The 12,540-nt window shown below is 48.2% G+C and overlaps 1 protein-coding gene across 5 annotated transcripts in view; it reads right to left on the reverse strand.

Annotated features, from left to right (window-relative positions):
- The window catches only part of CTNNA2 (catenin alpha 2), a 2,737,142-nt gene that overhangs the window by 661,859 nt on the left and 2,062,743 nt on the right, over nucleotides 1-12,540 (reverse strand). For all 5 annotated transcript variants that reach the window (XM_063925313.1, XM_063925315.1, XM_063925316.1 and 2 more), the window contains one exon: nucleotides 7,180-7,332. In XM_063925313.1, the coding sequence (XP_063781383.1) occupies nucleotides 7,180-7,332 (153 nt within the window). The remainder of the gene's footprint in view (nucleotides 1-7,179; nucleotides 7,333-12,540) is intronic.

The following is a 12,540-nucleotide window of genomic DNA, read 5'->3' on the forward strand; positions in this document are numbered from 1 at the left end:
AGAGGGGGCACAACTGCTGGGGGCAAAGAAACGGGGCACAACTACTGGGGGCAAAGAAAGAAGGGGCACAACTGCTGGGGGCAAAGAAACGGGGCACAACTACTGGTGGCAAAGAAAGAGGGGGCACAACTACTGGGGGCAAAGAAAGGGGGGCACAACTACTGGGGGCAAAGAAACGGGGCACAACTACTGGGTGCAAAGCAACAGGGGGCACAACTACTGGGGGCAAAGCAACAGGGGGCACAACTACTTGGGGCAAAGCAACAGGGGGCACAGCGACAGGGGGTACAACTACTGGGGGGCAAATCAACTTGGGGGCACAACTACTTGGGGCAAATCTGGGGGCACAGCTACTGGGAGCATAACTGTGGCCATACCCCTCCCCTATGAGGCCTCGCCCCTATTATTTTGCGCGCACAAACCGTTTTGTTTTGGGTTTGTTTTTTTTTGGGGGGGGGGCGCCAGTGGAAACTTTCGCACTGTGCGCCACAAGGTGTAGAACCGGCCCTGGTCTGCGCACATCCCTAAAACAAAATGAGGTTCCTACATCCATCTTGCTACAGTATGTAACATTTTCACCAGCTTAGGGTACGTGCCATTGCGGTGTCTGGCTGAGATTATGCTGCTGACTTGAGAAAGTGGTAAATATCTCATTCATATAAAGAACAATAGACCCCTCACGGCCGTGACAAAACCAACGCGTTTCGCACATGTCTTAATGATTACTTTGTGGCATTTGATCTAACAGAAAAGAGAAAGTAAGAAGCACTAACAGAAAGGCAGATAAACCAGTATTATTGTTATTTGCAAAGAATTGTGCTGCTTAGCAACCAGCGTCTCACAAATCATAGGAATCTACCTACTGAAAGCTGCAGATATCATTACCACACAGACGTGATTCATTCTCTTGTCTCAGGCCTTTGCTCTATGTACAAGCTATCACCTTATAAATAGGAAACAATTCCAGGAGAAGCATATAGTTGATAATTACCTTTCAGATGCGCTCAAAGGCTAGATTAATCAAAGCACGTTAAATATGTATCTCAATATTTTGCATAGATGTTCTTTTTTTTTAAAGGGGGAATTACAATATTTTGTGTTATTTGAAGGCACAATATATTTTGTAAAGGATCTTAATTAATAACTCCCAGCATTAGGAACAATCAAAATAAAATACTTTGTTTAGTGTTACTCTCACATACTGTTGCAGCTTTCTTAAAATGTGGACTGTCACCTCCTTGATACACTACAGACAGCTGAAGCTCCTCCCACGTCTTCAGTACAATTTTGTAATTGGATAAGACACAGGTCAAAGTCTGAGAATGCAGTAATTTCAGCTACTGTGACATCACTGATACACTTCCTGTTTAGTAAACAGCTAAATTGTGCATTTTCTATTATCCAGTGAGTCACTACAAGGATCAGCATAGCCTGTGCTAAGGGAATTCTGTTTTTTCTTGTCTAGATTAAACCCTCCCTTACATGCCCCTGTGAAGGGCCGTGACATTGATTTGAGCAACTACCATTTTCTGGATCACTTTTCTGAGAGCCATGGATAGGATCAGTAGATTGAGTTAATGCTGAGCCTTGTGGTGCCATATTGGAGGATCTTGAACGCTTTCATGTAAGTTAGCTCTCAATTTAGAAATACGTAAACAAACACAGGACACAAAGTAGGTGCTACAGTATTACCATGTACTGCAGAGAGGCTTTGCCATGGCTGGTGGCTTACCATATGTTTGCAAATGTATGTAGCTAAGATCTCTGCATTACTATTATTATGTAGGATGTAAATCTCATTTGCTGGTCCACTGCAGTGTGCTGGGGGAATTTTGTTTGTTTTTTCTAGTACATTAAACCCTCTCTTGCATGCACCTGTGAAGGGTCTATACATTTCTGTTTGCAGCTGCCATTTTGTCTATAATTGACTTAATTAAGCAGGCACGTAAACATTTTCAAATATAGAATTAAGCTTGGGAACACACAGTCTTCATTATCACTAGCTGTGATTCTGATTTAGCAATTAATAGCCACAGTGTTCATTGCCTTCAAGTTGTTAGGAGTTTTATCTCTTATTAAAGACAACTTATCACCCGAATATACTGAATTTAATTAAATGAAATTGATAAGCAGACCCTCGTCTAACTCAAGCAGAATGTTTCACACCCGACGGAGCCTGGAGGTAAGTACAGGGGATTAGGGGTAGGCACCAGGGGGAGGGTTAGACTGAGGGGGAGGGAGAAGTTAGAGATAGGCAGCTGGGGGGGGGGGGGGGCGGCTAGGGATAGGCTGCGTGAGGGAACAGTTACGGTTAGGCTGTGAGAGGGGTGGGTTAGGGTTAGGCGTAGGGTGGAAATATTTATTTAATTATTATTTATTAGCAGTTTCTTATATAGCGCAGCATATTCCGTTGCACTTTATAATTAGACCAACAGTTATAGAACAAAACTGGGCAAAGACAGACAGACATAGAGGAAGGAAGGCCCTGCTCGCAGGCTTACAGTCTATAGATGATCATCTATGATGTTAGTCACAGGACTTTGGCTAAGGGGTGATACTCTTGCCAAGATATCTTTGGAACACATCACCACTGCTGTCGGGACCTGTTTATCGGTGGAATTGTTGTGGACCTAAGTCTTCTACTGGGACTAACTATCGGGACTACTACCTGTAAACTGTTTCTAGGCTATATTTACTAATGTTTCCTGTGAATTATCTACTCCTGTGTGCGGTGAGAAATAAAGCATCACTTTGGTTTCATCGGCTCTGTGTCTGGGTGATTAGAAGAACCTCGTATCCTCACATTTGGTGACTTACCAGGATCCTTCGGGATTCTGGCCAACCGGATTTCTCTATCGGTCATCTGACTGTCGAGATCCTGACTGCTGGGATTTCATACCCAAAGCCCTGTGACACCCCACACCACCAGGCCAGTCTCCCACCTGGGACACCCCACACCACCAGACCAGTCTCCCACCTGGGACACCCCACACCACCAGACCAGTCTCCCACCTGGGACACCCCACACCACCAGACCAGTCTCCCACCTGGGACACACCACCAGACCAATCTCCCACCTGGGACACCCCACACCAGTCTCCCACCTGTGACACCCCACAACACCAGCCAGTCTCCCACCTGTGACACCCCACACCACCAGACCAGTCTCCCACCTGTGGCACACCCCAACACCAGACCAGTCTCCCACCTGTGGCACCCCCCAACACCAGACCAGTCTCCCACCTGAGACATTCCCCCATCACACACTACCAGTCTCCCACCTGTGACATTCCCCCATCACACACTGCCAGTCTCCCACCAGTGATACTCCCGCCATCACACACTACCAGTCTCCCACCTGTGACACTCCCCCATCACACACTACCAGTCTCCCACCTGTGACACTCCCCCATCACACACTACCAGTCTCCCACCTGTGACACTCCCCCATCACACACTTACACTACCAGTCTCCCACCTGTGACACTCCCGCCATCACACACCACCAGTCTCCCACCTGTGACACTCCCCCATCACACACTACCAGTCTCCCACCTTAGACACTCCCGCCATCACACACTACCAGTCTCCCACCTGTGACACTCCCCGCCATCACACACCGCCAGTCTCCCACCTGTGACACTCCCCCATCACACACTACCAGTCTCCCACCTGTGACACTCCCGCCATCACACACTGCCAGTCTCCCACCTGTGACACTTCCCCATCACACATCACCAGTCTCCCACCTGTGACACTCCCCCATCACACACTACTAGTCTCCCACCTGTGACACTCCCCCAATCACATCACACCGCCAGTCTCCCACCTGTGACACTCCCACCATCAAACACCGCCAGTCTCCCACCTGTGACACTCCCACCATCACACACCGCCAGTTTCCCACCTGTGACACTACCGCCATCACACACCGCCAGTCTCCTACCTGTGACACTCCCGCCATCACACACCACCAGTCTCCCACCTGTGACACTCCCCCATCACACACCGCCAGTCTCCCACCTGTGACACTCCCCCATCCCACACCGCCAGTCTCCCACCTGTGACATTCCCCCATCACACACTACCAGTCTCCCACCTGTGACACTCCCCATCACACACCGCCAGTCTCCCACCTGTGACACTCCCCCATCACACACTACCAGTCTCCGAACTGTGACAATCCCGCCATCGCACACCACCAGTCTCCCACCTGTGACACTCCCCTATCCCACACCGCCAGTCTCCCACCTGTGACATTCCCCCATCACACACCGCCAGTCTCCCACCTGTGACACTCACGCCATCCCACACCGCCAGTCTCCCACCTGTGACACTCCCGTTACTTGTGTTACTAGTGTGTTACTAGTGTACTGTGTGTGTTTTGAGGTCACTGAGGGTCAGTGCTGGTTTCTCCCAGTGTACTTGGAATGAAACAAGAAAAATTAAAAAACACAATGCACACAAATGCTACTAAAAACAAACACAATGCACACGAAGAACATTAAAAGCGTTCGGGAAAAATGCATGACATTCAGAGCCGGCCCTAGGCATAGGCAAACTAGGCAAATGCCTAGGGGCACCATCAGCTTCTGCTGATTAAAATGATATGCGGCATGCCTATATTCTGTGTGTGACTGCGGCTCTACCCGCATACGAAATGCATTACTAGTGTGCATCATTATGTGTATAAGGTGTACTCATAGGCGTGCGCAGCACATTTTATTAGGGGGTGCACTGTTGGAGGGGTATGTCTAGCACCGCCTTTTGGGCGTGTCTATCATCATCTATTGATGATCAACGCAATATAAAATATCCACCCTTGTACCAATCCTAATAAAGCAGATTCTTTGTCAGATGTTGTGGTGTGCACCAAACAAACACTTCTGATGGCACTCACTGCAATTACACTGCTTCTCCTCAGCCTGGTCTGGCTCCCCCTCTTTTTCCCCTGCATGCTGCAGTCACTCACTAACACTGACAGTTGCAGACTAGTTACTGCTGCTCCTGGAAAAACGCGTTATGTGTCAATGCTGCTGCCAGTATTGAATTTGTCTTCCTAAAAGGAACGCTGGCTGCATGCTGCTCCTCATCAGTGGCTGGCGTTGGCATAGAATAGAAGGAGAGAGGTGGGCGCGTGATGTCATCACGTCACATCACACTGTTTTTTGTACATTGAGGTGGAGCCGGGAGTTTGAAAGCCGGTGGCAGTGGCACCCTTGATTAACCCAGGCATCCAGTCAGTAATGCAGTCCTGACAGGGTGCAACGCAGAGGGGACAGTGAACAGCCTGCTCGGCGATTGCTGCATCAGGCATAGGATTGCCGGACATTAGGGGGTGCCTGTGCGCACCAGGCACCCCCCCCCCCCCCCCCCTGCGCACACCTATGGGTGTACTACAGTACTTGGTGGCGAAACATATAGAAAAAGGCACTACTGTGTGGTCTAATGTCAATAAAGAGCAATATGGTGTGGAGTAATGTGAATAAGGGGCACTACTATGAGGAGTAACGTGGTGCTACTGTGTGATGTAACGTGACAATACTGCATGATATAAGGTGAATAAAGTTGCAGTACTGTGTGTCATAATTTCAACTGGGGGTATTATTGTGTGGCCATGCCCCTTCCCAGAAAGAACACGTCCCATTTTTGGCTGCGCACTGAATATAGGGTGTAGCAGCATCAAAATGAGGACTGCTATAGGTGAGGCGTGATGGTGCTGGGAAATGGGTATAAAGTCAGAGGTGGAACCAGTGGCGGTGCTAGGGGGCACCAGCCAAAATCTTGCCTAGGGCATCATATTGGTTAGGGCTGGCTCTGATGACATTTACACCAGTGGATGCAGGGCCTACGTCTGAAGCATGGTACGTTCCGAGGCCGGTGGCGGGATGAATTTTGAAGACGAGACCAATTAGAAATATCCATTTAGCAATGGCTAAAATGCGCTTCAGTCATAATTTCACAGCAATTTTCCTATAAATAAATAATCTTTTGCGAATGTCATTTCTCATGCAGGCTGGGTGATTAATTCTAATAGTGCAGTAAAATTACGTTTTATCTATATTTACTTTTGGAAATAAATGTATTTTTGTTCGTAAATGGCACAGAAAATGGCAATCTTCACATACAGTAATTATGTCTCCATTTAGCAGACTCCGCTAATGTTACACCACGCTGTAAATTCCCCAATTCTTATACTAGTTCTGTCCAACAACAACTTTAGTAATTGATGCATTTTCCAAAGGAGAAAGAAAAAAAAAGTAAAAAGAAAAAGGAAAAAAGCCGTTGGTAAATGTTTTAGCAATCACACATTGAACAAATAAGCGAATTGTATACACATTTCTATATACCGTATAAACTGCACCAATTGAAAACGCATTGCCAATGTTGTATTCCGTCACTGATGAACATGAGGTACTTTGTGCCTCATGCCTCAGCAATGTCTACGGTTACAGCCCATTTTGGTTATGGGAGTGCATTATTGAATTTTTAGAGTACAGAGCTGATTTGATGCATCTGTTCCTGCTCACTGGCACGGCTGCGGCAGCCTGCTTACTACCTTATGCTAATGCAAGTATGGATATGACTATTCAACTGTCTTCATGAGGAAGCCCATGCCACCTGCTGTTTTTCTGTTTGCAGTGTCATCATTAGTGCCTGGACTTTTTCCCACTCCACTCTGGGTGCCAAAGATCCACCAGAAACCGGTGTCCCATCTCCATCCGTGCTACAAACAAGCACGGAACCCCAAGACACTTCCTCAATGCAGCTATGTTCCCTGCCACCACACAGAGAGCGCCCAGTTGCTGACCCTCATGCAAAGCGAGATCTGCCAACAGACGGAGCAATCAGTCCACGCTTTCAATCTCCATTCTGCAACTCATGAGCAGTTTTGCAGAAATCCTCGGGGTCCGGACAAATGCAGACTTGCATCGGACACAGAAGTAGTCCCCGTAGGACTAAGCTCTGAACAACACCCACGTCAAATGACATCCCCCAAGTTTTCCTTTGATACATTTAACAACAATAAAGGAATCTTTAAAGGAAAAAAAAAACTGCAAAACTTCAAAGTCAGCTCTTCTGCAGTCTCTGTCACAACAAGGTAATGAAACAGTAGGCCAGGCCGCTGCTGTACAAGAAGCAGAAAAAGCGCTCTTTTGATGTGAAACAAAGGCTTACCTCGACCAATTTGTTGGCGTGTTCACGAAACACTTGGGCATATTCCTTCACTTCCTTCTCATTGCCACTTTTTGCAGCCTCAATAAGCACCAGCAGGGGGACATTCGTCTCCAGAAAGGAATCCGAGATATGGTCCATTACCGCCTTTCGAAGCTAAGAAACAGGGTTTGGAAATAAGAAAATGTCCTTTTAATGGGAAACGTATTTAACATGTAAATCAGCAGAATTAACTTGGTTAAATGTGAACTGTTCTCAGTTATAACAAACCTTCATTTGTTCTCATTAACCATTGACTTTTGATTAAACCTTTCACAATGTTTAAACGAAACGAAGCAGCCATCCAATGTAAAATAGAGTAAAAGCCCCCTTACAGGGCAACACCTCTCAATAACAACAATCAGTTTATACAAAATTAAAATGATAATAGATACTGGAAAATCCCATCTGTTGTCTTCTGCATGAAATCTGCAGTTGTAATCTCAGAAACACACTGTTGCTCCAGTTTGGAGAAAGAAAGAACCAGGCGCTGCAGCAAGATGCAAGGTTTATGCATTACTTGTACCTCCCAACATTCATGAGCTTGTTCCTCATTTGGCAGAAGCATTCAGCAGGTTACAGTAACAGAATTTAGCTTTATCTGTTCCCCGTCCATCACCAAACATTCCGCAGAATTAATTTACCCAACTCTTCTCATTGCTTATACACTTCACCAAATATGAGTTTACAAACAAAGACTCATTTATTCAAACAGCAATTATCACGGCAATAACTGTAAGTCAAGGGTCTATTTACTAAGCCTGGGGTGTATATTTACTAAAAGCCGATTTTGGTCGATGTTTTGTTGATGTTTGGTCGATTTTGTGTTTCAAGGTCTAAACCACACATTTACCAACAGATGATTTTTGACATTGTTAAAAAAAAAAAAGTCAAAAATCATCTGTTAGTAAATGGGGGATTTAGACCCTGAAACACAAAATCGACCAAAAATCAACCCAGATTGATTTTTTGTAAATATGTGCCTAAACCCCACACAAGACGGCATGCTCTATAAGTGACGTCGTCTAGTGTTTCCCCCTCCCGGGCCGGGCAGTCGGCAGCCGGGCAGTCGGCAGCCGGGCATACACACTGAGCGATATGATGCCGTGCAGGCAGCTCTTGGACAACAGTCCAGATTGAGCATGCATGCACAGCCTACAGCGAGGGTCACGCATCAGTCGTCGTCGTCGCCGGAATACACACTTGCCGAGAAAGTGAACGACGTCGCTCAGGAAGGGTGAAAATGAGCAACGGCAAGTGTGTATGCACCTTTAGACTCTGAAACACAAAATCTATCAAAAATCAACCAAACATCGACCAAAAATTGATCAACATCGACTGAAATCAACTTTTAGTGACTATACTCCTTGGAGAGGGATAAAGTAGGAGAGAGATAAAGTACCAGCCAATCAGCTCCTCGCTGTCCTGTTACAGGCTGTGTTTAAAAAATGACAGGAGATGATTGGCTGGTACTTTATCTCCGTCCACTTTATCTTTCTCCAAGACTCTGGGGGACATTTACTAAGCAGTGATAAGAGTGGAGAAGTGAGCCAGTGGAGAAGTTGCCCCATCAACCAATCAGCAGCTCTGTATCATTTTATAGTATGCAAATTATAGATGTTATGTCAGTGCTGATTGGCTGCCACAGGCAACTTCTCCACTGGCTCACTTCTCTGCTCTTATCACTGCTTAGTAAATGTCCCCCTTAGTACATAGACTCAGCTACAATAAAATAACACAGCGCTGGCATATACCAAATTTAGCCACAGCACCTGAGCATTACTTGGCCTCCCTGGTGACACTGGTTTGGAGCCGGAATAGCAATACCGGACAATTTCTAACACTGCGCATAAGGCGGAGCCAGCACCCTCACTCCCGCACATGCACAATGGAAGGGAAAGGCTTAAATTAGGGGTAAATTTACTAAGATGGGAGTTCTTTCTATTTAAGATGGGATGTTGCCCATAGCAACCAATCAGGTTCCAGGTTTATCTTCTAGAAGGTGCTAGATAAATGAGAAGTAGAATCGGATTGGTTGCTATGGGCAACATCCCATCTTAAATAGAACTCCCATCTTAGTAAATTTACCTCATAGTGCTATTTCTGTCAGGCTAATAAAGTTACATAAAGCTGAACCGTCAGTAAAAAAACAAAACAGTTTATCTGATATAACTGCTGTTATTGAATGATTACTCCCTTCACTCTTTCCTGGAGACTTCTCAGAAAACAGCCAGCCCAAGATGCATTTGGGAAATATGTTTAGATGTCCTACCTGTGTAACAAATGTAATATTGCATTTTATTTTTAGACTGACAGACAATCATGACGTTTAGTCTTCTAGGAACACTTATGATTTGGTATATTTTTGAGCTTACTAAAGGATTATCATGTTCATTTCAGGATTTTTGATTAGGCTTGATGAGAACATATTGGAAATTAAGGTATTTATTTATTTATTTAGTTTACTGATGAATCACTTATGAATTGGGATTTTTTTTATAATTAAAGTATTATTATATTAAATACTAGCAATCAATGTGAGCACAGAGCCGCAGCGGCAGGAGTTCGACCACAGAGAAAGCTATCTATTAAACTATGCAGACAGTGGGTGCCCCCGAGAATGGACATTTGTATCGCTGCGATATTCCAGAGACCGGCCCAAAAACAGCGGTGGGGGCGGACTGTTCAGCAGTGACGGCAGTGTCAGCGGGTCCCGGCCCAACAACAACGGTGGTGGCGGCCAGACCAACAGTGTGGCACTGCCGGCCCCATGTAGCAGCGACGGCAGAGAGGCCCGGCCTACCATCTACCTGACTGCCGCCCCTGGGAGCAGCGACGTGGCCACTGACCTGGCTTATGAGAAACCAGGCAGCGATCTGCCCACCAGAAGACCCAACATCTGCCCCAGGAGTGGAGCCCCTGGAAGAGCAGTGGCTCCCACACCCTGGAGACACGGGGCCCCGGCCACCGGGAGCAGTAGAGAGGTGGGTACCCCCCGGAAGCGCGGAAACGGGGCCCAGTACAGAGCTGGCGGGAAAGGGTGCGGGTGGTCTAGACCAAGAGGCGGAGCAACTATGAAACCCAGAGGCATCGACAGGGTCGCGACCCCGGTAAACAGCTGCGGGGTGACTGCCCCACACAGGGGTGACTGCCCCACACAGGGGTGAGGGCCCCCAGGCTAACCGTAGCTCAGGTGGGAGCAGCAGTCTGGCAATGGCCTGCTGCCCTGAACCCTCACGTATAGCGACAGCTGCCCGGACCGGTGCATCAAGCTCTGCAGCCGACCAAGCAGCTGGACCACCTGGACTGCCAAGAGGCGGAAAACCTGCCCCGGCGGATACCCAGGTTGACGCAAAAACGGCGGTCTGGATATCCGTGGGAGCCCCACCGCCAAAGGTAAAGGGGGGAGGATGCCCGAGACCCCCGGAGTCCCAACCCAGCGCTAGAGTGAGGTTCTGGAAATGCAAGAGGGGCACCCGTGTGGGTGCCCTAGTCAGGTGGAGGCGGAGAGGACACAGGTCGGCGCTTCCGGCCGTCTTACTGTCCAACGTACAATCACTGGCGAACAAGCTGGATGAGCTGTCCCTGTCTCTGGGCAGTGTGAAGTCGGGCATCGCCGGCTCGTCTGCGATGATCGCATTGTTGACCCCTCAGTGTCCCTGCCAGGCTACAGTCTATACAGGGCCAACCGCACCAAGGAACTTACAGGCAAGTCCAAGGGGGATGGAATCTGCTTCTACATCAACGATCGGTGGTGCGCCAATGTCACACTCCTAAGTAAGTAATGCAGCCCGCACTTGGAGACGCTTACCATCAACTGTATTCCATTCTACTCCCCTGGGAATTTGCCTCAGTGATCATGATCGGGGTGTACATCCCTCCCCTTCCTAAGCCTGTGCGAACAAAGCCCAACAAAACTTGGTTGCCAGCATCACGGACACTGAGCTCAAAAATCCAGACTCCCTGTTCATCATACTTGGTGACTTCAACAGTGCTAGCCTGACCCGTGAGCTGCCCAAGTACAAGCAACAGGTGGAGTGCCCCACTAGGGAGGGGCGCACCTTGGACCACTACTACACCACCATCAAGGCTGCCTATCGGTCCATTCCGTGAGCTGCTCTTGGTCTATCGGACCACTGTCTAGTCCATCTCCTACCGACCTACACACAGAAGCTGAGGTCAGCCAAGCCCACAGTCAAGACTGTTAAAAGATGGATCAGTGAGGCTAAGCTGAAGCTACAGGCCTCCTTAGAATGCACGGACTGGGGGGTCTTTGAGGCCACAGCCACTGACCTGGACGAACTAGCCGAAGTTGTGACCTCCTACATCAGCTTCTGTGAGGACATGTTCGTGCCATCTAAAACTTTCCGCACCCTCAACAACAACAAGCCATGGTTCAGCACTCAGTTCAGACAGCTCTGACGGGCCAAGGAGGAGGCTTACCGCAGTGGGGACAGGGCCCAGTACAAGTAGGCCAGGAACACTCTGACAAGAGAAACACTGTGGCAAAAAGCGCTTTACTGACAAGCTGACACATAACCTCTCAGCAAACGATCCTGTGTCAGTATGGAGAGGCATGCAGGCCATAACCAACTACAAGAAAACCCCAAACCCCACTGCCATGCCCTAGGAACTGGTGAACAAGCTGAACAACTTCTACTGCAGGTTCGAAAAGGAGGCTCCCTACCATAGCACTAGCCTCGACCCAGGCAGGCTGGTCAACCCCCCTTACCCTGGCCATCACTCTCAGGTACTACGGGTGGAGCAAGGGTGGGTAGAGGCGATGTTCAAGAGGGCCAAGCCCAGGAAAGCTCCTGGACCGGACGGCATGTCGCCATCTGCGCTGAAAATCTGCGCTGCCCAACTTGCCCCCATACTTAACAAGATCCTCAACACCTCACTGGAGTTGTGCAAAGTACCCTCCTGTCTCAAACGTTCCACAATCATCCCAGTCCCTAAGAACACCAGCGCCAAAGATCTGAGCGATTACAGGCCGATCGCATTAACATCTGTGGTCATGAAAGCATTTGAGTGACTGGTGCTGAACCACCTGAAAGAAGTGTTCAGCCCTCACCTGGACCCCCTACAGTTTGCCTACCGAGCGAAAAGGTGCGTCGAAGATGCAGTCAACATGGGGCTGCACTTTATTCTGCAGCACATAGACCTACCGGGCACCTACGCAAGAGTCCTGTTCGTTGACTTCAGCGCAGCGTTCAACACAATTGTTCCCAGCATCCTGCTCCCCAAACTACTCCGTCCAGGGATCCCAGAACCTACCTGCTACTGGATAATGGACTTCCGGTCAGACAAAAGCCAGGTGGTTAA

Source organism: Pseudophryne corroboree, chromosome 1 (assembly GCF_028390025.1).
Source record: "Pseudophryne corroboree isolate aPseCor3 chromosome 1, aPseCor3.hap2, whole genome shotgun sequence".
NCBI classification, from domain to species: domain Eukaryota; kingdom Metazoa; phylum Chordata; class Amphibia; order Anura; family Myobatrachidae; genus Pseudophryne; species Pseudophryne corroboree.